We start from the raw sequence: 25,362 nt of genomic DNA on the forward strand, positions 1-25,362 counted from the left end.
TTTCTTAACATTTTGCGAAAAGTTTTGCTCTGACACGTTTTTCCGATCTCCTAACCATCCGATCTCCTTCCTAATCATGGTAGGTAGCATGCATTGTTATCTCCCTACTACTCTAAAGTATATATCGAAGGGATCTTTACACTTAATTTTATTTTGCCAGTCCAGGGGCTTGAACTCTGGCCCTGGGCGCTGTCCCTGAGCTGCTTTTGCTTAACCACTTGAGCCCCAGCACCACTTCCGGCTTTTTCTGAAATTAATTGGCGCTAAGGGTCTTCTCACAGACTTTGCTGCCCGGGCTGGCTTTGAACCGCGATCCTCAGCTCTCAGCCCCCCGAGTAGCTAGGATTAGATTACAGGCGCGAGCCACCGGCGCCCGGCTAAGAATATTCTTTTTCCTTTTTCTTTTTCTTTGTTATAATTGCTTCTAGCACGGTAGTTATCGAAATCAAAATGTGAAGACTAGAAATACTTGTTCAAATGCCACTTGGGTTACTTGTGCTACTACGACCCCAATTTTAAACTATGAAGAGGGTGGTGGCTCACCGGCACGCACGGGCTGTGTGTGGAGGAATGAAGAACCGGCCCTGGGGCCGGGGCCGGGGCCGGGGCCGCGGCGAGCCCGCCCGGCCCGGCCGAGCGCCCGGGGCCCTGGCACCCGCCCCCGAGCGGCCTGACCCACCGTGTCTCCCCGTCGCTCGGGGGTCTCGCGCCGGGTCTGGAACACACCTTTGCACAGCAGCGCTGCCCTTTCGCCCGCCGGGAGAACACTTTTCGGAACCGGTTTCTCCATCGGTGAGGGGGTCAGTCACAGATCCCACCGCCCCGAACTGCGGGGAGAAGCGAGCGGTGAGCGCAAGCACCGAGCTCCAGGGGGAGCCGCGCCGCGCCGCGCCGCACGCGCGAACCCGCCCAAGTCCGGGCGTCTCCTCCCGGCCTGCGCCGGCGAGGCGCGCGGAGGGGCGGGGCCGAGCCGGGCGGGGGAGCGCGCCGGTGGGCGGGGCCTGGCGGAGGGCGGGGCCGAGCCGGGCGGGGTGGAGGGGGAGCGCGCCGGTGGGCGGGGCCGGGCGGAGGGCGGGGCCGAACCGGGCGGGGTGGAGGGGGAGCGTGCCGGTGGGCGGGGCCGGGCGGAGGGCGGGGCCGAGCCGGGCGGGGGGGGGGGGAGCGCGCCGGTGGGCGGGGCCGGGAGGAGGGGCGGGCGCGCCGCGCTCGCCGGCCGATCGCACGATGTGACGCGCCGCCCGAGGCAGGCCGGGCCCTCAAGATGGCGGCGGGCGCCCCGAGCGGCTCGGCCCGGCAGTAGTGGCGGGACGGCACTCGCCGCTGGGGCCGGCCGCCCCGGGAGTGGCTGCAGCATCGCCAGGAGTCGAGGATGGTAAAATGACCCAGGGGAAGAAGAAGAAACGGGCCGCGAACCGCAGTATCATGCTGGCCAAGAAGATCATCATTAAGGACGGAGGCACGGTGAGCCGGGACTCGGCGCCGGGGAGCGTTCCCGGGCCCTCCCCACCTCCTCCTGCCCTGCGCGGCCGCCCCCGGCCGCTCCGGCCGCGGGGCCCGCCGTCCCGGGGTCCCCGCCGCGGGCCGTCCCCACCCCCACCCCGGCCTGCGGCCTGCGAGGCCTGCCGCTCGGAAAGCCGCCCGCCCCCCGCACCTGCCGCCGCCGCCGCCCGGGCCGCCGCCGCCCGGGCCGCCGCCGAGCCCCGCGGCCTCCGCCCCACGTGCGCCGCCGCCGCCGCCAGGCCCGCACCGGCGTAGGTCCCGGTCCCATATGCTGCGGACCGGGTGGCAGCTGGCGCCGCGGCCGCGCGGGGGTCCGGCACGCCCGTCTTCGCCGTCCCCGGCGCCGGGGCCGGGGTCTGCCCTTCGCTGCCGTCCGGGTGGCCGGCCCTGTCCTCCTCCCCCGGAGTCGGAAGCGGACGGGAGACGGCGGTCGGCGGGGGCCGCCTCCATCGAGTCCGGCTGGCTTCTCCGGAAGCGCTCCCTCCTCCTGCGTTCAAAGAGAACACTGGAAAGGAGCCGAGCCGAGCCGAGCCGAGCGCGGGGAAGGAGGAGAGGTGGAGGGTTCAGGGAAGATGCGCTTTGTTAGCAGCGGTGGCCCTTCTCCGTAAACTTTAGGCAGCGCGCCGTACTTCGCCACCCGGGGAAGCGGGGTGGAGGGTTGCAGAACTCCCCTGCACTTGGGTTCTGAGGTTTTCCAGTTGCTACACCGCGATCTTTGGTGGCCGCTTTGGTGTCGCGTTCGGAGATAGAATGGACCGGGGAACTACGTTTTGTTCCCCCGGGAAGGGTTCACGCCCGAGCACCCCGTCGCTTGTTTTCTGGATGGGCTCTAGGATAGTCTTGATCCAGGAGGGCCTGCCCGAATTCGACTGACACAACATTTGACATTTCACAACGTGGCCCAATGGTGAACTACGCCGGAATGTAGAAAGCTTGGGACATACGGCAGGGTTTCAGAATATGTTGTCACTTAACCGTCAGATTTTTAGATGCGTTCGTGCTAACATTTGTTGGAAAAGGTGAATTTTTCACATACTCTTTCAGATTTCTCTTTACTTGGTTCAAGTATAATTTTGATCAGATCAGTTAATAAGCTCTTCTGAACAAGATAAAATTGGGGAGAAAATGCTTAAGCTTTGTCAGCTCTAGAAAGACGGAATTATAAATGATTTACAAAATAGAGACAATGATGGATTGATTATATTTTACAAAGTGACCTGAAATTTTAAGATTGGTATTCTTTGCAAAAGGCCAGAGTAAATCCGATCAAGAAATACTTTTACCTTTTCCTTGTGAAGTTTAGTTTTACCTTTTCTTAGGAATTTTGTTTGGTTTGCTTAGACATAGCAGATTATTTCCAGAGCTAGAGCTTTAGAAGACATTCCTCCCTTCAGCTTGGCTTTTTGCTTGTTATTTTGGTGATGGAGTCTAGCTAACTTTTCTACCCTGTACTAACTAGCCTTACTGTCCTCTAGGTATCAGCCTAATCAGTAGCTGGGTTTACAAGTGTGGAGCATAGTGCTTAGATTGAGGGAGAGATCTTTTTCTGTGTGTGGGTACTGGGACTTGAACTCAGCCTCTCTGGTTTAGATTTTTCTCTCAAAGCAGGCACTAACTTGTGGTAACTCAGGTATACCAATTTGAGCCACACCTCTACTTGGGCTTTCTTTAAAAGATGGTTAATTAGAGATAAGAATCATAGATTTGTCAGCCTAAACTTAATCCTCGTTTCAGCCTACTGTGTAGCTAAATTACAGGTGAGAGTCATTGGTGTCAGTGCTGGCTGCAAACTTTTTTTTTTTTTTCCCCCGGTCAGTCATGGGGGCTGAACTCTGGGCCTGGGTGCTGTCCCTTAACTCTTCAACTCAAGGCTAACCCTCTACCACTTGAGCCACAGCATCACTTCTGGGTTTTCTGCTTATGTGGTGCTGAGGAATCGAACCCAGGGCCTCATGCATGCAAGGCAAGCGCTCTACCACTGAGGCACCCTCTTGGCCCGGCTGCAAAATTTTTGAATGATAAGTGTTATGGTATTATATTTCTCATCCTAGGACAGTGTCTTAGTATGGAAGCAGTGGAGGCTTCTTCTGAATGAATGCTTTCTTGGAATCCTACCAGGCCTTGTGTATAAATTTAAAGTGGTGAAAAGCTTTAGTTTGTGGTAACAGCTTTCTTAGGTGAACCTGTATTGTAATTGTTGTTTTTCCTGGCTGATTAATTGGAAATAGTCTCTCCTAGCTTTGATCTTGGTCCTCAGATCTGCTTTTTTGAGTAGGTGGGTTTATAGGTGTGAACCACCAGGGCTGACTTTGTGTGTTTTTTAAATTAATTGTATTATAGGCTGTCGTGGGCTTGAACTCTGGGCCTGGGCACTGTCCCTCAGCTCTTCAGCTCAAAGCAAGCAAGAGCTCTACCACTTGAGCTACAGCACCACTTCTGATTTTCTGAGTGGTTTATTGGACATAAGAGTCTGATGGCCTTTCCTGCCAGAGCTGGCTTTGAACTGTGATCCCCAGATCTCAGCCTCCTGAATAGTAGCTAGGATTACAGGCGTGAGCCACGGGGGCTCGGCTGTTTTTGTTTTTAACACTGAGGTTTAACTGAGATCTGGTGCTTGGTCAACTGGTGGTCTACTTGAGCCATGCCCCAAGTTCCTGGTGTTTGTTGACATTATCCTTCCAGAGCTTTAAAAAGTTCTGCCACGGTTTGGCTTCATGCAGGGAAAGCATCTGAGGCTCCATAGCCAGGGTGTGATGATGTACTTCATTCACACACACATCTGACTGAAGACTGATCTGATCCTCTCATATCTTCTTTCTAATGTAAAGCCAATTCTGCCAGTTCTGATATTGGTAAAACTAGTAGTATGTTGTTGATGATTTGGAATTTGATTCTTCTAAATGAACCAGAACCAGGTTAACCACTTTTTCCCCTCCACATCACTTACTGTACTTTTTCCCTTGCTTCCTAACATGTATGTATTAGACAGCTTTTTGTTGGTGACACAAATTACTTGAGAAAACAACTTAAGGGAGGCAGATTCTCCAGCCAGAATAAACAGGGTAGTCCATGATCCACTTACTTAGCTTGGTTCCTTCTGCTCTCAGGCCTAGGGGGAAAACATGCTGCTAGAGCAAGTAGCTCACCTACTTAACTCCAGCCAGCCCCACCTTCTCATTCAGTATGAACTCATCAATGGTGAGCCCATTCATGAAGTTTCTGCCCTCATGATCCAACCACCTCTTTACGGTGTCACCAGCTGGGGAACATGCCTTTAGCACATAAGCCTTTCAGGAGGACACTTCATAGCCAAAATCACAACTGCGTATCTTTTATGCATTTACACATAAGCCCTTGTTAAAATGAAGTTTATTCCTTCCTAGGGTGTGAACTTGGAGGTCAGAGGGTATGTCTTAATTTTGGAGGGGAGCTGGTGGTTCACGCCTGTAATCCTAGCCACTCAGGAGGCTGAGGATCGAGGTTCAAAGCCAGCTCAGGCAGGGAAGTCCATGAAACTTTTATCTCCAATAAACCACCAGAAAACCTGAAGTGGCACGGTAGCTCAAGTGGTAGAGTGCTAGCCTTGAGCTAAAGAGCTGAGGGACAGTGCTCAGGCCCAGAGTTCAAGCCCCAAGACTGACAAAAAAAATTTGGGGGAGAGAGAAGTGGCCTGGGGAGAGTGGGAGATTGGATTTAGGGCCTCATGCTTGCTAGGCAAGCATTCTACCACTTGAAGACACCCCCAGTCCTCCAGTTTTTGTAGTTGCAAAACCTCTACAGAGGTAGAGAGTTAGTAGATACACAGGAGGTATAGTAGTCATAGCAGGTACTGTGATAGTTTACTGAATGAATGAGGTCCTGTACAAACTCATTCCCAGCTAGATCCTTTGATCTCTTTTCCATTTTTAAGTTCAGTTAAGTTCTACCAAAATGATTTTCATGGACTTGAATTCTGTAAGTTAGGAGATGTTATATTAATTGGTGATGATGCCTCTTGACCTTATTAAAAGTGATACATCATCATTTCAGCATTGTATTTCCACATAGGTTATTGAGTAAAACTGTAGGTATGACTTTGTAATGTTTGAATCCACATCCTGATTTTAAATTTTGTTTACATTGATAGAAATAGCCCAAAAGGGGCTGGGAAGGTGGCTCAGTGGTAGAGCGCTTGCCTTGCATGCCTGAGGCCCTGGGTTCAATTCCTCAGCACCACATAAGCAAAAAGAAAAAAGCCAGAAGTGGTGCTGTGGCTCAAGTGGTAGAGCGCTATCCTTGAGCTGAAGAGCTGAGGGACAGTGCCCAGGCCCAGAGTTCAGCCCCATGACCGGACCCCCCCCCCAAAAAAAAAAAAAGAAATAGCCCAAAAGCAGTAGTTCAGACACTAAATCTGTCTCATTGTTAAGCAGCGTTTGACTGTGTTCTTAATTTTATTTATTGTCATCATTGTTAGTAATCCTGGAACACATTATTAATTTTAAACATTTTTTAAAATCTGTTTTTATAGCCTCAAGGAATAGGTTCTCCTAGTGTTTATCATGCGGTTATTGTCATCTTTTTGGAGTTTTTTGCTTGGGGACTGTTGACGGCGCCCACCTTAGTGGTAAGTAAGTTTAACTTACTACAGATTCTAAAATCTCTTTTTCTCCACTTTGCAAGAAAAGATGGCCTTCTTCCTTTTCATGGTTAATGTCTACCAGTACTCTCAGTTGAGATCATTGGGTGTAATTTAGATCAGTTGCTGGGCATGTTTAAGCAAATGCCACCAATCCATTTAAGAAAAGAAGTGATTTTTTTACATTGATAGGTTTAGGAGAGATGATATTGGCAACCTGCATTACTTGGCATAATTATTTTGAGATTCATGTAAGTAGTTGCATTTTCCAAATAAATGTTCTTTTTATTTGGGCTAAGAGTCTAAAAAGACTAATAACATTTTCCTAAGACTAGAACCTTAAAAAGATTTACTAGCCCAAACAACCGAGTTGATCGCCAATTTCTTCTAGGTGATTCATGGGCTTTTCTGCCTTAGATTGTCTTTGAATCATGATCTTCAGATCTCAGCTTCCTGAGTAGCTAGGATTACAGGTGTGAGCCACTGGGACTTGGCTATTCTCTATTGTTTTTACTTAGCGATAGCATTGTATAAACCCTTTTTAATTAGCATCAATTAGTTGTACAGGGTTTTCATTTTAACATGTTTATATTTGTATACGGTGTAATGAAACTCAGCCTTGTCCTTCTTCCCAAACCAGTACCATTGTTTGTGTTCCATTTCATCCTTTTCATCTGTAAAGTTTGAAAATTTATCTAAATTAGTCTAGGTTGCTTTTTGATAGAATATTTGAAAATATACTTGAAGTTTTATAGGACTAAAATGTAATATGATTTTCATTTTTGTTTTTATTCTTTAGGTATTACATGAAACCTTCCCCAAACATACGTTTCTGATGAATGGCCTAATTCAAGGAGTAAAGGTAAGATCAGTCATACATATGTGCATACTTATATATATATATAATTCTTCCAGAATTTTAGGTAAATTGATTAATCTGTCCATTTTTTATAATTAGAGTAAATTTGGGAATTACCAATTCAGTAATAAATATGATGTGACTTTAAATATAAGCAACTGTATACTTAATAAAGTTACACCCTACTTCCCATTTTAAATTAAGACTTTTATTCTAGCAGTTTCAGTGCTTTAATAAACTAACAATAAATATAGAGATTAAAGAAAGAAAGAAAATGATCTTTAAAAAAACTCCGTCAATATAAAATTAAATGTGCAGTAAAGTCTTTATTATACAGCTTCTTTTTATTATACAGCTTCTTTTTTTGACAGTACTGGGGTTTGAACTGAGAGCTATGGACTTGCTAGACAGACACAAGACACACTGTACGTGTTATGGTCAGCAGCCATGACACTGGCCCTATGCAGATTCACTTTTTTTTGTGTAGATCGGTTGTGGGGACTGAATTCTGGGCCTGGGCACTGTCACTCAGCTCTTCAGCTCAAGGCCCAGCTCTTGAGCTATAGTGCCACGTCCAGCTTTTCTGCTTATGTGGTGCTGAGGAATGGAACCCAGGGCCTCATATATGTGAGGCAAACACTCTACCACTGAGCCAGCTTCCCAGCCCAGATTCTTTACTCTTGAAGACTTAACTTGGATAGCAGATTTTTACAAAATAATTCATCTATTAATGTAAAAACATAATTAGCATTATTGAATTACTATTGTAATTGAGAGCTATTGTAACTGAGAATTAGAGCATTTCATTTTAATATCCAGCCTGAGCCCTGTAGATAATTCTAGCCTGAGGAAATTTTAACATTATATATAGATAAGAAATCTATCTATCTACATATATGTATAAATTTCTTATCTATATATGTCATATATAGATAAGAAATGTTATTTATCTAAAGCTTATTGATTTATTTATTTTAAAAATAATTCCTTTAAAATTCTTCTGTGGTTCTAAAATGACTTGTATTTTCCCCGTGGATATATAACATACACTTTTTTATTTGCATCTTTTAGGGTTTGTTGTCATTCCTCAGTGCCCCACTTATTGGTGCTCTTTCTGATGTTTGGGGCCGAAAGTCCTTCTTGCTGCTAACAGTGTTTTTCACATGTGCCCCGATTCCTTTGATGAAGATCAGCCCATGGTACGTGCACATTGAGATTATAGCAGCTAAACAGAATTTTCTATTACTATTACTGCTTTTTAGTGTTCCCGAATTCTTGTTTTTGTTTTTTTTTTAATACTAGGCCATGTAAATTGTAGTTTTATTCTTCTAATATGTTGATTCTTTGACACAGATAAGAAAGTTCTTAAAATTGTATATGTGAGTAATAGTTCATAAGGGCTTTAAAGGGCTACTATGGGAAGCATCTAGACTTCTTGCATCCTGCTATTGGATTTCACATTCCAAATGTGACTATTTCTAAGTAGAATGTTAGCAACCCCATAGTTTATCATTAATTTGTACTAATTAAGAAAAGGTTTTACTTGGTATCAGTGAAGCCAAATAGTAGTTGCTTGCAACAAGAAAGTTTTTGGTTTTGGGTTTTTTTTTGTTTTGTTTTTTTGCTAGTCCTGGGGCTTGAACTCCAGGCCTGGGTGCTGGCCCTGAGCTTTGTTTGCTCAAGGCTAGCTCTTGAGCCATTGTGGCACTTTTGGCTTTTTCTGTTTATGTGGTGCTGAGGAATTGAACCCAGGGCTTCATGCATGCTAGGCAAGCATTGTATCACTGAGCCACCTTCCCAGTCCTGAGGATGTTTATTTTTCTCTGGAGTTGAGTAGCCCAGAAGTGATATGGCAATTCCCAGAAGTGAATGGCAAGTAAGACTTACTTTGCTCTTCTGCCTCTAAGCTGGCACTTCACCATCCAGAATTTGGCTCCTCAGGCAGCACTATGGAAAGGGTAGCTAAGAAAGGCATACTGTCTTTTTGGGGGGGGTATTCTGGGCTGGGTGCTGTCCCTAAGTTTTTGGTCAAGGCTGGAGCTTCCACTTCCAACTTTTTCTGTGATTAATTGGAGGTAAGAATTTTGTGGACGTGGGGGTGGGAAGGTGGCTCAGTGGTAGAGCGCTTGCCTTGCATGCCTGAGGCCCTGGGTTCGATTCCTCAGCACCACATAAGCAAAAAGAAAAAAAGCCAGAAGTGGCGCTGTGGCTCAAGTGGTAGAACGCTAGCCTTGAGCTGAAGAGCTGAGCTCAGGACCCAAGACTGGACCCCCCCCAAAAAAAAAAAAGAATTTTGTGGACTTTCCTGCCTGGCCTGACTTCCAACCTCAATCCTAAGATCTCAGCCTCCAGAGAAGCTAGGATTATGGGTGTGAGCTTGGCCATAGTACCTCCTTTTAAGGAAACTCTATATCAAATTCCTACCATATCAAATTCCTACCCAATCTTTGCTTATTTATTTTGGTCAGATTTCAGACATTTGCTTCTTCTAGTTACATGCTCTCTTAGCCATTCTGATACTAATCCAGGTATTTGTGTGTGTGTGTGGTAGTAGAGTGGTAGAAAATAGTAATGAAGGAATTATAACAGACTTTGTTGCTGTCTTTAACTAAAACAACAAAAGTTACCTAGCAGTTGAAAGTTGGATGGAAGATTTCAGCTGAATTCATTTAATACTACCTTTCTTGTGTAGTTGCTGAGTAGCTATCAAAGGACCACGTGTAGCCCATGTTTCATAGTGTCTGTGGACTGGTATAGATAGAAATGTTAATAACCCAGGCACTGTCCTTAATAACTATTCTTATCCTAATTAATAGCAATGGAGGGTCCCAAGTAATGCTAATTATTCTAACCATTTCTTGTTGTCTTTCATTCTTAGGTGGTACTTTGCTGTTATCTCTGTTTCTGGGGTTTTTGCAGTGACTTTCTCTGTGGTATTTGCTTATGTAGCAGATATAACCCAGGAGCATGAAAGAAGTATGGCTTATGGGCTGGTATGTATGTTTGACCTTTATCTTACATATCTATGGAAAAAATACCTTGTTTTCAGTGTCCTTACTGTAAGGAAGTGAACATTTTTTCATTACAAGATGTATTTTTTGCCTAAGATACATTGCAGAAATAGTTTTCCCTTAGACTTCAGTTGTCTTTTCTTCACTACAAAACTAAATTTTGAAACTTGACATACAGGGAGTATTTATAGTCACATATAGAATTGAAATAATAGTGTATTTTGCATTGTGTAGTAGCCTAACAAGGAAATATTTGATATCACTAAAAATTACTTATGGTGTGTAGTATAAAATATGAGGCTACCATATAGCTCATGTTTCAGCAGATCTTTTTTGTGACTTGTCAGGCCATGTGATCTACATTGTATTGCTTGTGTGCATGTGCATTCATAACTCTTTAAAAATGTTTAGCTTGTGCTAGGAAGGTGGCTCAGTGGTAGAGCGCTTGCCTCGCATGCCTGAGGCCCTGGGTTCGATTCCTCAGCACCACATAAGCAAAAAGACAAAAGCCGGAAGTGGCTCTGTGGCTCAAGTGGTAGAGCGCTAGCCTTGAGCTGAAGAGTTGAAGGACAGTGCCCAGGCCCTACGACCAGACCCCCCCCCCAAAAAAAAAAAAAAAATGATTGGCTCGATTCATAGCTCCATTTGTCATTTGTTTTGCAACACCCAGACACTGGGTAGACATACTGTCAAATCTAGGTGTGGAATGGTTCTCATATGTACAGTAATACATAGATTATTAATTTGAAGTAGGACAGAGAGAAAATACGCTATACGCATCTTGATAAATATGTGCCAAATACCATATCAAACTAATTTCATAAAAACTTATGAGCTAGACCTGGCATTATAAATTTTGTCTGTTAGCCCTAGCTAACATAAGCCACTCAGTCTGAAGGATTGAGGTTCAAAGCCAGCTTAGGCAAATAGTAAGACATCTCAACAAGCCAGATGTGATGATATGTGCCTGTGATTTCAGCTATGCCAGAGACCATAGGTATGAAGATCACAGTCCAAGGCCAGCCCTAGACAAAAACACTAGACTCTGTCCAAAAAAGAATTAAAGCAGAGGCTGTTTCAAAGAGGGCTTGTAGGATTCTGCAACCCAGAGTTCTTAACACTTGGACCAAAGATTGAAGTTCTCCATGGGATGTCATAGTCACTCAATAGAAGTGCTATGTTTTCCAGTGGAGATGCAATGATAATAATAATGGACAAAATGCTGGGCATGTCTCAAGTAATAGAGAGCCCTAGCAAATGCAAGGTCCTTAGTATGGACCCCGGGACTAAGGGGGGAAAAAGTATGCAATCTCTTGATTCACTTATAGAAATAGGGATTTTATGTATAAAATACCTATACAGAGAAACTTGTTAACCACTACTTCTAGTGGTTTCATTTATAAATGTAGAACATTAAATGATACAGGGTGACTGAACACACAGATTTGTTGGGGTCCCTAAGTATCAGCATGACTTAATGGGAGGGTTATTTGCATAGGACTGGCCCCTAATTTTTGCTAAACTAAAGTGGGTTTGGGTTTTGGGGTTTTTTTTGTAAATCTGTCTTACCCATGATTTACCCATAGGATTTATTTGCACAGAGAACCCCAAGGTTTAAAAGAATTTGAAGCCACTGTCCTGAGAGTCTATTATATATTATGTATTTATAGACAAGAATATAATCTTTGTATCTTCCTGCAAAAGGGACGATAAGAGTGGCCCAGGTAGCTGCAGGTCAGGCTGTAGCAGCAGCTGTGACTTGATATGGGGTTGGGGCATAGTTAAGGGAGTTGAACTCTCCTCACTAATTTCTTCTTTGTTCTTAATTGGTTGCAGGTTTCAGCAACGTTTGCTGCAAGTTTAGTCACCAGCCCTGCAATTGGAGCTTACCTCGGACGAGTGTATGGAGACAGCTTAGTGGTGGTTCTAGCTACAGCAATAGCTTTGCTAGATATTTGTTTTATTCTTGTTGCTGTGCCAGAGTCGCTGCCTGAAAAGATGCGGCCTGCATCATGGGGCGCACCCATTTCCTGGGAACAGGCTGACCCCTTTGCAGTAAGTTTCTTTTTCTTACATTTCTTGACCAAAAACGTGAAAACATGATTCCATGTAGTGTTAATGTTTTGCTGTGGGTGTCTTTGAAGAAAACATCTTGACAGTTTTTGAGACAGGGCCTTATTATGTAGCCTATATTGGTCTTGAACTCGTAATCCCTCCATCTCTTGAGTGCTGAAATTACAGGTGTGAGCTACTATCCAGCTTGTTTCTTTATTTCCTCCCTCCTTCCCTCCCTCTTCCTTCCTTCCTTCCTTTTCTTTCTTTCCTCCCCTCCCCCTCTTTTTCTTTCCCCCTTCCCCTTCCCTTTTTAAAAGACTTTTCAGAATAGTTTGGGGAGGATAAAATAAAAAGGGCCAGTAGTTGTCTGTATCCAGTACCAAAGAAATATATGTCTTCATATATCAAGAATGCTTACATTTTTTACATAAAACCTTATGTCATTCTTTTTCTTGTTTCTAGTCCTTAAAAAAAGTGGGCCAAGATTCCATAGTGCTGCTGATCTGCATCACGGTATTTCTCTCCTATCTACCGGAGGCAGGCCAATATTCAAGCTTTTTTTTATACCTCAGACAGGTAAAACTCTATTGCATACAAGTGGACTTTTCTTTCATTTTGTACTGTTAGAAAAATAATCTCTGAAAGCTTTAATCTGATGACCATTTGATAAGCAATAGCCAACTGGACTTTCTCTTTAGTGTGCCTGATATTCCTTATGTTTCTTTGCCAGCTAGACAAGCTGACAAGTACCCTACCACACTTACAGCCCCTGTCTACATTTTTTCATTCTATTTTTTTCTTTTTTCTTTTCTTTTCTTTTTTGTTGGTCATGGGCTTGAACAGCCTGGGCTCTGTCCCTGAGCTGCTTTTTGCTTAAGGCTAACATATTACCACTTGCCACAGGACCACTTGAAGCTTTTTCTGCCTGGGCTGGCTTTGAACTGTGATCCTCTTGAGTAGTTAGGATTACAGGTGAGAGTCACTGGCATGTTGTATGTTTTTAACTTAGGCAAAAAGATGCATCACCTTCACTAGTTTCTTTCTGACCCAGAACTTAAGGAGAACACAAATGAGAACACAAACAAGTTTCTTTCTCTCAACTCTAGTCTTTCTACACTGAAATCAAGCCTTTATCAATGATAGGCCAACCACAGATGCTGGAGTTTTACTTGTAAAATGATTCTGAATGCTTGATAGCTGTCTCCAATTTAGTATATGCAAATTAGGGGGACTGCCACATACAACTTGGTATCTTTTATGTTAAATTGTTTCTTCTAAAGAAAGCTTTGTTTATAAGTTAAAATTTGAATTGACTTAGAGAGTTAAAGATGAATTAAAGGGGGCTGGGAAGGTGGCTTAGTGGTAGAGTGCTTGTCTTGCATGCATGAGGCCCTGGTTTTAATTCCTCAGCACCACATAAACAGAAAAAGCCGGAAGTGGTGCTGTGGCTCAAGTGATAGAGTGCTAGCCTTGAGCTAAGATCTGAGGGACAGTGCCCAGACCGAGTTCAGGTCCCACAACTGACCAAAAAAAAAAAAAAAAAAAATGAATTAAAAAAGTAATTAACACTATTTTGGTTTCCTTATGCTTTCTCAGTCATTAATTTTGCTTGATTTTGAAACCTTACAGATAATGAAATTTTCGCCAGAAAGTGTTGCAGCATTTATAGCAGTCCTTGGCATTCTTTCTATTATTGCCCAGGTAAGTTTTCTTTTTAGTATCGTGGAGGGTGATAGTTGCTGGCTATCCAGATGTAAACTCATAGAATAATTGTGTCTTGGTGAGTAGCTAAGGTCAGGAGTCTGAGGTCCCGAGGTTCAGAAACTCAGGTGTGTTAGTACAGATTGTTTGATCTTGACACATTAATATGTGACATATAACCCAACAAGTTTGATTTTTTTTTAATTTATTTTTTGTTGGTTGTGGGGCTTGAGCTCAGGGCCTCTGCACTGTCCCTGAGCTTTTTTGCTCAAGGGTAGTGCTCTACTACTTTGGGCCACAGCCTCTTCTGATTTCTGGTGGTCAGTTGAAGAGTCTCATGGACTTTTCCTGCATAGGCTGGCTTTGAACCTCAAACCTCAGATCTCAGCTTCCTGAGTAGCTAGGACTACAGGGGTGAGCCACCAGCACCCAGCTTAGAAGCAGTTTTTGAGATGAGAAATCAGAGTAAAAGGGAGAAAAATAGTTGGCCTTCAAAGTCAAGTGAATAAGCATATCTAGGCTGCCAATAATTACATATATTTATGTCATACAATTTACTAAAACATTATGTACAGCCCAAAGTTGATGCCAACAAGACCAGGGTCTTTTCCTTCTCTCCGGTGTCACAAGCTATTTGTAGCTCCTTCTACTCAGAGCTTCTGTGTGTGCTTATTAGCTTGCTTACTGATGTGCTTCTGTGTCCTTGCTAACTCTAGTTTGTGTCCTCACTATATGGCGAACACTGGAGGATGGCTTTTCCTTTGTTTTTTATTCTTTTTGCCTCAGTTTGTAAGCTCTAGTGGAGCTCTAGATTGCTTATCTTCCTCACCCTCGCATCCTGTACTACCCTCAGGCTAGAAGGTCCTTAAATGAGTCACTGGTTTAAAAAGTAGTATGGTATGGGGGTGACATCTATCAAGATGCATTGTACTTTAAAACGAATTTGTTGAATGGTAATGCTTAACTACTCAAACATAATAAATATGTTTAAAAAATGGTGGTAGCATGGCTCAGGAGTAGCTCAAGAGGTGAGAGCGCCTAGCTTAGCAAGCACCTGAGTTCACTGCATGTTGCAGTCCAGTACCTTTGTTCTTCCCCCAGATCTATCTTTCCACACCATTCTGCTTGGACCTCAAAAATGACTCAGGAAATTAGCATACATGTCCACCTGCCCCCAGTAGAAAGCAGTCTGTTTGCTGACTAGTACTTTGATTTACAAGCCTATCCTCAAACCTAGCACAAGACTTATATGTAATAGGAACTTATCAAATATTTGTGACTGACCATTGCTAATGTTAGTTAACCACTGTCAAGCTGCTATTAGTGTTTATGTTCATCTTGATTGAAGTCATGTAACCTTTCAGAGTTCAGTTCTCTCATCTTCAAAATGAGAGATATATTAAACCAAGGCACACTACAGAGTTTTTTTCTGTTAGGCACACTACAGAGTAAATTTTTCCATTGTTAAAATGAGAACACTATGATATTTTCAGATATTCATACCTGCATAAATACTTATGAAGAACTAAGTGATGGGTTCACAAAGGTAAATAAAAGCCTTGAGAGTCTCTTTAAGAACTTTGATGTCCCAGCTAGAATGTCTGGAGATTTAGGTGTCTGGAACACAGAGGAGGGTGTGGGAAGGACTGACAGGTTTGAGCAGCCTATAAGCTATACTAACTGCACACAGGGTAAGGAACCCAGGGAGAGAGGGCAGTAGGTGTTTCCGAATTGTTTCCAGTTTTAATGACTTACCACCTTGTTGTCTTAAGTAATTGTTTACCTTTTGTTTTAGTTACCATCTGTTAAATGGGGGTAGGGGGTTTTTATTTGGTTGGTGCTTGAGCTTGAACCTATCACTGAGTCATTATCTAAAAACTGAATTTACACGTGCACATGGATAGTTTCTTGAAGAAGGAAGAATACTGAATTCTGTACCTAATCGCAAGCTAAGTTGGATGGAGAGCTATGAGGCCACTGCATTTTATAAGCAATTTGGTGACAAGATCTAGGCTGAAGAGTTGTTCTAGCATTCTGGAATGGTTTCTTGCTCAAGGGGCAGGCATTTTAATCCTCGGTGAACCTGCTTTTCAAAAACATTTCTTCCTAAGATGTATTTAACAATGGTAAGAACAAATGTTTTGCCTTATGATTTCCTAAAAGCTCTAAAGGAATCCACTTTTTTGATAAAAAGTACTGTCAGGGATAAAGATGTCTACCTCTGTTACATAACAAGGATGGCCAAATCTTTAGCTACAAACTTTTGTGCTTACTCTTTGCAGCTTCTGATTCAACTGATCCTCAGTTGAACTGAATATAAAGTTTTGTGACCCTCTTAAGTCTGAATCTCTATCAGCCTAGAACTGTGACCACAGATTCAGGAAAGTTGTTACTGAAAAATCAAATTGTAGAACAATAGTAATAAAGCTCCATTAGTGCTGAAAAGCACCAAGTATTTTTTTAAACTGAAAGAAAAATTATACTGACAATTTTTTCTGTTTTTTGTTTTTTTTTTCCTAGACTATAGTCTTGAGTTTACTTATGAGGTCAATTGGAAATAAGAATACCATTTTATTGGGTCTGGGATTTCAAATATTACAACTGGCATGGTATGGCTTTGGTTCAGAACCATGGTAGGTATTACACATGTTCATTTTCTTAATTTTATTGTCTTTTTCTGAGGGGGGAAAGAAAAAATAGAAAATAATGGAGGCAGATCCTCCTGGATGTGCTCTGCAATGCTGGGCTCTTACAGGTGTGCATTACCAGGCCCTCCTCTTTCCTATGCTTCTCAAGTACAGCAAAGACTTTTAACTGTCTCATGACATTCCTTTAAGACATGAGGAACATTCTCACACTGGTGTGTGTGTGTATTCTCCTAGAGTGACTAGGAGGGAATGGCATTTTTATAGTTCTATGACTAGCTGAAATTAAGCTCTTGAATCTCTATGGAGCCTTTAATTTTGAAAAAAGGCCCTGAACTTGGCCTTCCTGTCTGATTAGAGAAACAATTGATCCTAACTGATGGCAAAAAAGAAGTGAACAAAGTCCATTCGTTTAGGTCCAGCTTTCCCAGTTTGGTTGCCTGCAGAGCTGATGGCTTGGAGGGGTTGGAGGTGGTTCAAGTGGTAGAGCATGTATCTTAGCCAACCCATGGCCCTGAGCTAAACTCCAGTATTGTTTCTCTGCTAACAAAGCACTTTGGAGGTGTTTTTTCAGTCTCATCTTTTACAAAGACGCTCACAGCTTAACATTGTTTTAAACATTCCTTTTCAACATGAAGCCACTACTCACAGTGCATCCTGGTTACATTTATTTTTACAATTTAAGGATTAGCTCTAATCAGTAGTATCTTTACACCAAATCACAAGTCAGAAGGCTTGTTGCCTTCAGCTGCTTAGAATACCTGGTGTTTATTTCCTTGCAACTTTCTGCAAAATTAATGCTCAGCATACTTACCCCAAATTTATATCAATATCCCAAATGGTTGTGAATAAGTAGCTGTTCCTGGTTTTGAGAATAAACTAGATTAGACTTTTAAATCACTTGCTGAGTTGCCCAGGAAGGAACTGAGTAAGCATAGTTCCTTCCTGTCCTTCAGCCCTTTCACAGTAAGATTAGCTTTTGACTCTCTGATTGGCTTCCAACAGGTACATTATCTTTACACTGTTACTTTATTACAGGATGATGTGGGCTGCCGGAGCAGTGGCAGCCATGTCCAGTATCACCTTCCCAGCGGTCAGCGCGCTTGTTTCACGAACTGCTGATGCTGATCAACAAGGTGAGCTCACAGAACCAGATCATTGTTTAAAAACAGAGTATTTTAGTCCTGCATTTTCTCTATCCCTCACACAAGTACTAAAACAGAAGTGTGTCTTCAAGGTAGAGAATTTAAAATCGTTGTCATCGGTAATCAGGAAAACTAGGTTCTGTCCTCCTATGGCTATTTGGTCCCTTAACCTCTCCCTTTAAAAATGTGGCAATGTTGGCTGCTTCAACATTGCTGTGACAAAATAGCTATCATTAAAAAAGAAAAGATTCAGGGGCTGGGAAGGTGGCTCAGTGGTAGAGTGCTTGCCTTGCATGCATGAGGCCCTGGGTTCAATTCCTCAGCACCACATAAACAAAAAAAGCCAAAAGTGGCACTGTGGCTCAAGTGGTAGAGTGCTAGCCTTGAGCTGGAGAGCTGAGGGACAGTGCCCAGGCCAGGCCCAGAGTTCAGGCCCCATGACTGGCAAAAAAAAAAAAGAAAAGACAAAGAAAAAAGAAAAGATTCAGGGGCTGGGAAGGTGGCTCAGTGGTAGAGCGCTTGCCTTGCATGCCTGAGGCCCTGGGTTCGATTCCTCAGCACCACACACCACATAAGCAAAAAGAAAAAAGCCAGAAGTGGCGCTGTGGCTCAAGTGGTAGAGCGCTAGCCTTGAGCTGAAGAGCTGAGGGACAGTGCCCAGGCCCAGAGTTCAGACCCCACGACTGGACCCTCCAAAAAAAAAAAGAAAAAGAAAAGATTCATCTTAGCTCAGAGGGGGGATATCTATTCCTTTACCTAGAACATTTTGTAAATTTTGTTGACTAAATATTTGCTGTTTTGTGCTAGAGTACCTTGAGGTATATTTAAAAATATATTAGGGGCTGGGAATGTGGCTTCATGGTAGAGTGTTTGCCTAGCGTGCATGAAGTCCTGTGTTCCTCGGTATCACATAAACAGAAAAGGCTGGAAGTCGTGCTGTGGCTCAAGTGGAAAAACTCTAGCTTTGAGCATAGAGAGGCTCAGGGACAGAGCCAAGGCCCTGAGTTGAAGCCCAGGACTGGCAAAAAATAAATAAATGAAATATACTAAAATTCAGTATTTCATTTAAAATGTACAACATACCCAACACAAAAGCTATACCTTTCTGGTGAGAAATTCAATTTTTGGTATGCCAGCAGGTGAGGAATAATTCTTTGTAAAAGCTAAATTGGTAAAGGCTGTTTGGTCATAAGAAAAAAAGGGATGTTATATAACATGGCTGCAATCACTTGTAGAAATGAAGAAGGAAAAATCTGAGGCCAGAACTCATTGGTTTTTTTGTTTTATTTTTTTATCCATCCTGGGCTTGAACTCAGAGCCTGGGCACTGACCCTGAGTTTCTTTCTTTCTTTTTTTTTTTTTTTTTTTTTGGGGGTCCGGTCGTGGGGCCTGAACTCTGGGCCTGGGCGCTGTCCCTCAGCTCTTCAGCTCAAGGCTAGTGCTCTACCGCAGCGCCACTTCTGGCTTTTTCCTTTTTGCTTATGTGGTGCTGAGGAATCGAACCCAGGGCCTCAGGCATGCAAGGCAAGCGCTCTACCACTGAGCCAACTTCCCAGCCCAGACCCTGAGTTTCTTTTGCTCAAGGCTAGCACTCTACCACCTGAGCTATAATGCCATTTCCAGTTTTTTCTGTGTATGTGGTACTGAGGAATTGAACCCAGGGCTTCATGCATGCTAGGCAAAAGCACTCTACCACTAAGCCACATTCCCAGCCCACAGATTGTTTTAAACTGGAGAAAAGATCCCTGAGAGTGTCTGTTAAAATCCTTTGTTTACATTGATTTCCTCTTTGCACTGGTTTTGATCATATGAAAACAATGTAAGTACCAAATGGTTTCTTTCAATGTAGGTGTTGTTCAGGGAATGATAACAGGGATTCGAGGACTATGCAATGGTCTGGGGCCTGCCCTTTACGGATTCATTTTCTACATATTTCATGTGGAACTTAAAGAACTGCCAATAACAGGAACAGACTTGGGGACAAACACAAGCCCTCAGCACCATTTTGAACAGGTAATCTTTAGTTTATTTAGCTGGATTAAAAGTTGCTGTTTATGCTGGGCTCAACCTGTAATCCTAGCTACTCTGGAAGCTGTGATTTGAGGATTGTAGTTCAAAGCCAGCCCCAGTAGGAAAAGCCATGATACTCTTAGCTCCAATTATAACTACCTGAAAACTGGAAGTGGTGCTATGGCTTAAAGTGGAAGAGTGCTAGCCTGAGCAGAAAAGCTCAAGAGACAGCACCTAGGCCATGAGTTTAAGCCTCCTAACTGGCCACACACAAAAAAAGAACGTCATTGGTGACAAACTTCCACTATTGAATAACCTATTTGTGAAGACTTGCTGACCTCTCTTCACCACTTTCCTATATTATGACTATTGTTTCTTCTGAGACTGCTGCAGTGTCATTGGACTGTGTGCATGAAGTCAGCTATGTGTCTCTTAACATTTGGTACGTTTCCCTCCTTGTAAGTGAAATAGGTAATTAAATGATTTCAACAAATGTTAATAGCTCACCCAGTTCCTAGCCTACTAAGCAGATATCCCACACTAATCTTAAAGCTAGCTAAGCCTACTTCTACATTAGAAAATGATTTGTGGCCAGGTGCTGGTGGCTTGTGCCTGTATCCTAGCTACTCAGAAGGCTGAGATCTGAGGTTTGAGGTTCGAAATCAGCCTGGGTAGAAAGCCCCTAAGACTCTTATCTCTAGTAAACTACTCAGAAAAGAACGGGTGCTGTAACCCAAGTGGTAGAGTACTTGCCTTGAACAAAAGAAGCTTAGGGGCAGTGCCCAGCTAGAACCAGCCCCCCCCCAAAAAAAAAACAATATATTTGTGGCCTACTTTTTGTTTTTTGTCAGTTTGTGGGGCTTGAACTCTGAAGACTTAAGTTTTTATTAGGAATGAATGTACTTTGGGGCTACTATAAAGGGGTTTTCCTTTTCAGGGGAAGAGTTTTATATCTCTGCTTTTGCCACTTTCAGTTCCTTGATAGTGTAATTTTTGAAACAAAATGATAATGGATGCTACTCCCAGTTGTTAATGCTGTATGCTACTTAGTTTTCCATTTGAGGGCTTGTGCTTTTCTCCTGAACTTACAAACCCTGTAGAAGTTCATAGAGTGTGTTTTCAGATTTGATGCTGAGTGACAGGGTATTTTAGTGCAAGCTTTTTGCAGTTTTCATTCCTAGAATTTTGTGAGTATGATAAAGTCCCTTTACTCCTGAAGAACCATTTTTGTAACTGTGCTTCAATCGGTTGTAACTGAACAATGCGTACAGCGATCGTAATCATTTTTGTCTTCCTCAGAATTCCATCATTCCTGGTCCCCCCTTCCTCTTTGGAGCCTGTTCAGTACTGCTGGCTCTCCTTGTTGCCTTGTTTATCCCAGAACACACCAATTTAAGTTTAAGGTCCAGCAGTTGGAGAAAGCACTGTGGCAGTCACAGCCACCCTCACAGTACACAGGCGCCAGGAGAGGCCAAAGAACCTTTGCTCCAGGACACAAATGTGTGATGACTGAAATCAGGAAGATTTTTCTATCAGCGCCCAGGTCTTAGTTTTCACCTGTAGTTCTGGATGTACATTCCATTTCCATCTACAATGTACTTTAAGATTGTCTTATGAAATGTATCTGCATGAACTCCGTGGGAACTAAAGAAAGAACCGGACAGTTTTCCAAAGATGTTACAATTTCTTTTGAAAAGAAAACTTTTGTTTATTAGCACCAGTTTCTTGCCACTAAGCTGTTTTATTATACATCCTTTAATTAAAAACTCTATATGTAACTTCTTAGATATTAGCATATGTCTGCTACCATTTCCCTAAGGTGTTGAGCTTTAACTCTATACTGACTCCTGGAGAGACAGAGTAGGTAGTGTGGTTGTGGACCTGTTCATTTTAACATTGTAAAATCCTGAGACAGATTTTAGTATTGTAAAATCTTGAGTCAAATAATTCAAAGCCTTAATGCAGGTGCGCTAAAATAAAGAAATGGCAAATGAGTTGTTTGCAATTTTAAAAAAAGACACTTAAGAAAACTGTACTAAATCCGAATCATGTTTCAAGCTTATTTGCAGTAATTTATTTTAAACATCATTCACTACTGTTTATCAGCCACTTAGAATTCAAATTGGGGTAGAGCCTGTAAATCTAAATGCTGGCTCAAATTTGTTCCCCAGTTACTTCTTATACCATATTCTTTTAATGTTTGCATAATCATAAGAACCTCAACACTTGAAAACATAATCTAAAAATTATAGTAAAGTTGGTAGCCTTGAAAACGTCAATGTGATATCTATATGTAGATAAATATATATAGTGGCCTTTCAGGACTGTCACAGTAACACTTTATTTACAGAGCTAATGTTTGTCCTAAATTTCAGGACCCTAGAAGAGAGCTTTATACAATTACTGATGTGAATTTCTCTAAAGTGTATATTTTTGTGTCCAGTTATATTATTTAAAAAAGTGTTACTTTGTAAAAATTGTACATAAAGTATTGTATAGTTTACACTGTTTTCATCTTGTGTGTGGTTATTGCCTAATGCTTTTTAAACTTGGAACATTCACTATGGCTAAATGAGGTCTTTAAAATGTAAATATTCTGTTAATAAAATTAAATATTTTAATGATTTTTTTTCTTTTTAAAAAAGCCTTGATCTGTGAGTCGCTTGCCATAAGTTACTATACTCATCTCTACAGCAACATACCAAAGCTGTCTGGATTTGAATCAGTTTCTCTTCTCACTATAAAATACTCCTGTAAAAAATTAGACAAAATGAAAAGCGTTGTTTCATATCAGTTGGAAGTACTTGCTTTTCTAAGTAGATACAACCCAATCCTCTTTTTAACTTACTCTATATGTCAAACTCTCAAATTGTACTAGCAAAGCTCATTTAAAGGAATAACATTAAGTGAAACATTTTTATTAACACATGTACATATATATACTGGAAAACAATTACAAACAGGTTTAAGAGGTAGAGTACAGAGACAGCACACAAGTCTACCTATGTACATTAAAAGGAAAATGATACCAAGTTCATACAGACTCTATCCTATCTTTTGCAGATAGGATTTCTATGTGTGGCTATGTAAGGGTGGTCTATAGTTTAAAAAGTTACATGTCTCATCCAAGCCCAGTCACAATGTTTTTTTTGTTGTTGTTGTTGTTTTTTGGTCCAGTTGTGGGGCCTGAACTCTGGGCCTGAACACTGTCCCTCAGCTCTTCAGCTTAAGGCTAGTGCCCTACCACTTGAGCCACAGCGCCAATTCCGGCTTTTTTTCTTTTTGCTTATGTGGTGCTAAGGAATCAAACCCAGGGCCTCAGGCATGCAAGGCAAGCGCTCTACCACTGAGCCAACTTCCCAGCCCAGTCACAATGTTTTATACAACAAAGCACAGTCCCATATCGCCAAGAGTCTTACAAGTTATTTTAACTGTATTCTTACTAATGCAGTATATCTAAGAGAGCAGAGTTATTGCCTACTATTATTGATGTTGCCAACTATATTCCCAGTTTAAATTCAAAATATAAGGCTCAAGACAGTGGATTCATTAAAAATTAGTGAAGATCCTTGTGTTACTATGAACTCAGTGACAGTGGTAATCATTGAATTATCTTTTTCCTCATCTGTAAGTACATAAAAACAATTTCTCACATAAGCATTAATAGTTTGTAAACAGTTGAACTAGAGGATTCTTTTTTTTAATTTTTGTGTGCTTTTTTATTGAAAAATGCTGTACAGAGGGGAGAATTAGAGGATTCTTAGAATGTTTCTATTGCAGTGGTGGGGAAACCTCTAGCCTACTGACTACATATGGCCCTTGAAATCATTTGGTACATAATTGGATGAACACGATGCTTACGGTTGTCCTTAACCCTGGCCCTGTTGAAATTTTGTATGGCCCTCAAATGATGGGCCTTTGGCAGTAAGGCTCCCTATTCCTGCTTTTGGTGTCAATAAGAAAACATGTATTCTGTGGTCCAGGGTGGATTTTAAAACTACCTTATTTTTTCCCCCAAGGAACAGTTACTCAAAATTTTCAGGAATAAGAGGTAGGTTATAGTAGTTACTTCCCTTTATTAAAAAAACACTAAAAATGCCAGTTTTGATACTATGAAATATACAATGAATAATCATGTTCTTATAGTAAATATTTTGTACAATATCAAGTTAAAAAATATTTCAATAAGGCTGGGCACTGGTGGCTCTCACCTGTAATCCTAGCTAGTTATGAGACGGAGATGTGAGGATCTTTCCTGCCCAGGTAGGAAAATCCATGACATTGATTTCCAATTAGCCACCAAAAAGAAAAAAAGCAATGAGTTATGACTCAAGTAGTTTCAGCCTTGGGCAAACTAGCTGATGATAGCACCTAAGCCCTGAATTCAAGCCTCATTACTGGCACTGGCATGCACATACACACACACATTCAATGATGGCAAATAGTTCACCGAGTAGCAAAATTCCAAATTAAGAACAGTTTGATGATTAAACTTTCAGGAAACACTAAACTATAAACTTCCAGTTCATGAGACTAAGGCGCTCTATCCTTAATCTGATCACATAAAAATGCTAGTGGAATTGTTTATCAAGATTATTTAATAGCCAGAAGCCAGTGGCTCATACCCCTATAATCCTAACTACTCAGGAGGCTGAGATCTGAAGACTGCACTTCAAAGACAGCTTAGGCAGGAAAATCTGTGAGACTCTTACCTCCAATTAACCACCAAAAAAAGGCCAGAAGACTTGTGGCTCAAATGATAGAGTGCCAGCCTTGAGCAAAAAAGCTAAGTGCCCCAGGCACTGAGTTCAAGCCCCAGTACTAACAAAAAAGAAAAAAAAATTTATATATTTTATAGGCAGTAGCTAATTTAGCTGTTTTTGACAAAAAGTCATTTTTGTTTGTGATGGTGAAAACTTTATTTTACTCATTTCAAGGTATTTTCCTTTTACATAAATATCAGTTCTTCCCCTCATACTCTCTGGCCAGATTCAATTAACTCAATTTTGTAATATGATTAGAATGTCAATTATAACAATTCCTTTCTTAGAACTTAATTTCTGAAAATTTAATAAAATTCATATTACTTTATAGAACATGTTCACAAACCAAAAAAAAAAAAAAGTATTGACTTAGAATCTATGCCAATCCCAAGTACAAATCTGTGGCCATAAAATTGCCATAACAGCAGCAGAATTATATGGTGGCCAAACAGTAGGTAGCTCAAATAAAATTTGAAATTTGCTTAGTTAAGATTTGACTTAGGTTAAACATAATTTTTAAACCACCTGAGTTTCTGAAGTGTCAGTACAAAACAGCCAGTGAGGCCAGGATTAACTGCTGGGTAACTGCCCAGGAAAATAGGCAGATGTGGAAGGGAGCACCGTGGGTTTAGAAGACGTCTGTAACGCCCCTAGTGTGCCATCTTTCTGATGTTCTGCAAGTGGGGGGCAAGAAAGAACAGTTATTTACCTATACCATCCACTCCTCTATACCACCCAGTCCTCTATGCCACCCAGTACTATATCCAAAAGGTCTTCTTACCTGCATTACTAAGTAGATTCTGGCTGAGTCCACGTAAAGGAATGCTATCTTCTCTTTTCTTCAAGTATTTAGATTCCAGCCCTAAATTTTCACCACTTAAAAGAAAAATACTAATTACCTCAAATATAGATTATATAGATTGATCATTAATCCACAAATTCAAATTTTGAGAGCCAACATAGATACTACAAAAGTGAAAAATTCCACATTTGCCTCACATGAGTCAAACCCAAGTGCACAACCTAAATTACCTTCAGGATATATGCAGAAGAAACAA

At 42.0% G+C, this 25,362-nt stretch overlaps 2 protein-coding genes and 1 non-coding gene across 9 annotated transcripts in view; 2 read left to right on the top strand and 1 right to left on the bottom strand.

Moving 5' to 3' along the window:
- Positions 1-22,165, top strand: Mfsd14a (major facilitator superfamily domain containing 14A). Of its 3 annotated transcripts, none has more exons than XM_070007811.1 (12): positions 1-79; positions 6,008-6,103; positions 6,915-6,977; positions 8,046-8,173; positions 9,853-9,967; positions 11,822-12,040; positions 12,503-12,616; positions 13,670-13,741; positions 16,262-16,374; positions 17,425-17,522; positions 19,381-19,544; positions 20,841-22,165. In XM_070007811.1, the coding sequence occupies exons 1-12, from the start codon at positions 77-79 to the stop codon at positions 21,045-21,047; spliced, it is 1,392 nt and encodes a 463-aa protein (XP_069863912.1). In that variant the 5' UTR covers positions 1-76; the 3' UTR covers positions 21,048-22,165. The 3 variants fall into 3 exon arrangements, with proteins under 3 accessions (XP_069863912.1, XP_069863910.1, XP_069863913.1); XM_070007809.1 differs by lacking the exon at positions 1-79 and adding an exon at positions 1,190-1,461; XM_070007812.1 differs by lacking the exon at positions 1-79 and adding an exon at positions 2,290-2,519.
- On the top strand, positions 11,055-11,186 carry LOC138817373 (small nucleolar RNA SNORA25). Its single transcript, XR_011368830.1, has one exon. It is a non-coding gene; the product is annotated as a small nucleolar RNA SNORA25 (small nucleolar RNA).
- A 22-nt stretch (positions 22,166-22,187) lies between the features above and the next one.
- The window catches only part of Sass6 (SAS-6 centriolar assembly protein), a 30,743-nt gene continuing 27,568 nt past the window's right edge, over positions 22,188-25,362 (bottom strand). Inside the window, exons 16-19 of one of the 5 annotated variants that reach the window (XR_011368806.1) lie at positions 25,086-25,180; positions 24,830-24,978; positions 23,753-23,796; positions 22,190-22,292 (exon numbers count right to left, since the gene is read on the bottom strand). Coding sequence is in view for 3 of the 5 variants with exons in the window: in XM_070007808.1 (XP_069863909.1) it covers positions 24,875-24,978; positions 25,086-25,180 (199 nt within the window). In the remaining 2 variants the exon portion in view is untranslated. Of the gene's footprint in view, positions 22,293-22,479; positions 24,979-25,085; positions 25,181-25,362 lie in introns of those variants that run through there. The other 4 variants (XR_011368805.1, XM_070007808.1, XM_070007807.1 and 1 more) reach the window with 4 other exon arrangements.

This window comes from Dipodomys merriami, unplaced genomic scaffold (genome assembly GCF_024711535.1).
Source record: "Dipodomys merriami isolate MVZ:Mamm:240054 unplaced genomic scaffold, mDipMer1.0.p SCAF_7, whole genome shotgun sequence".
NCBI classification, from domain to species: domain Eukaryota; kingdom Metazoa; phylum Chordata; class Mammalia; order Rodentia; family Heteromyidae; genus Dipodomys; species Dipodomys merriami.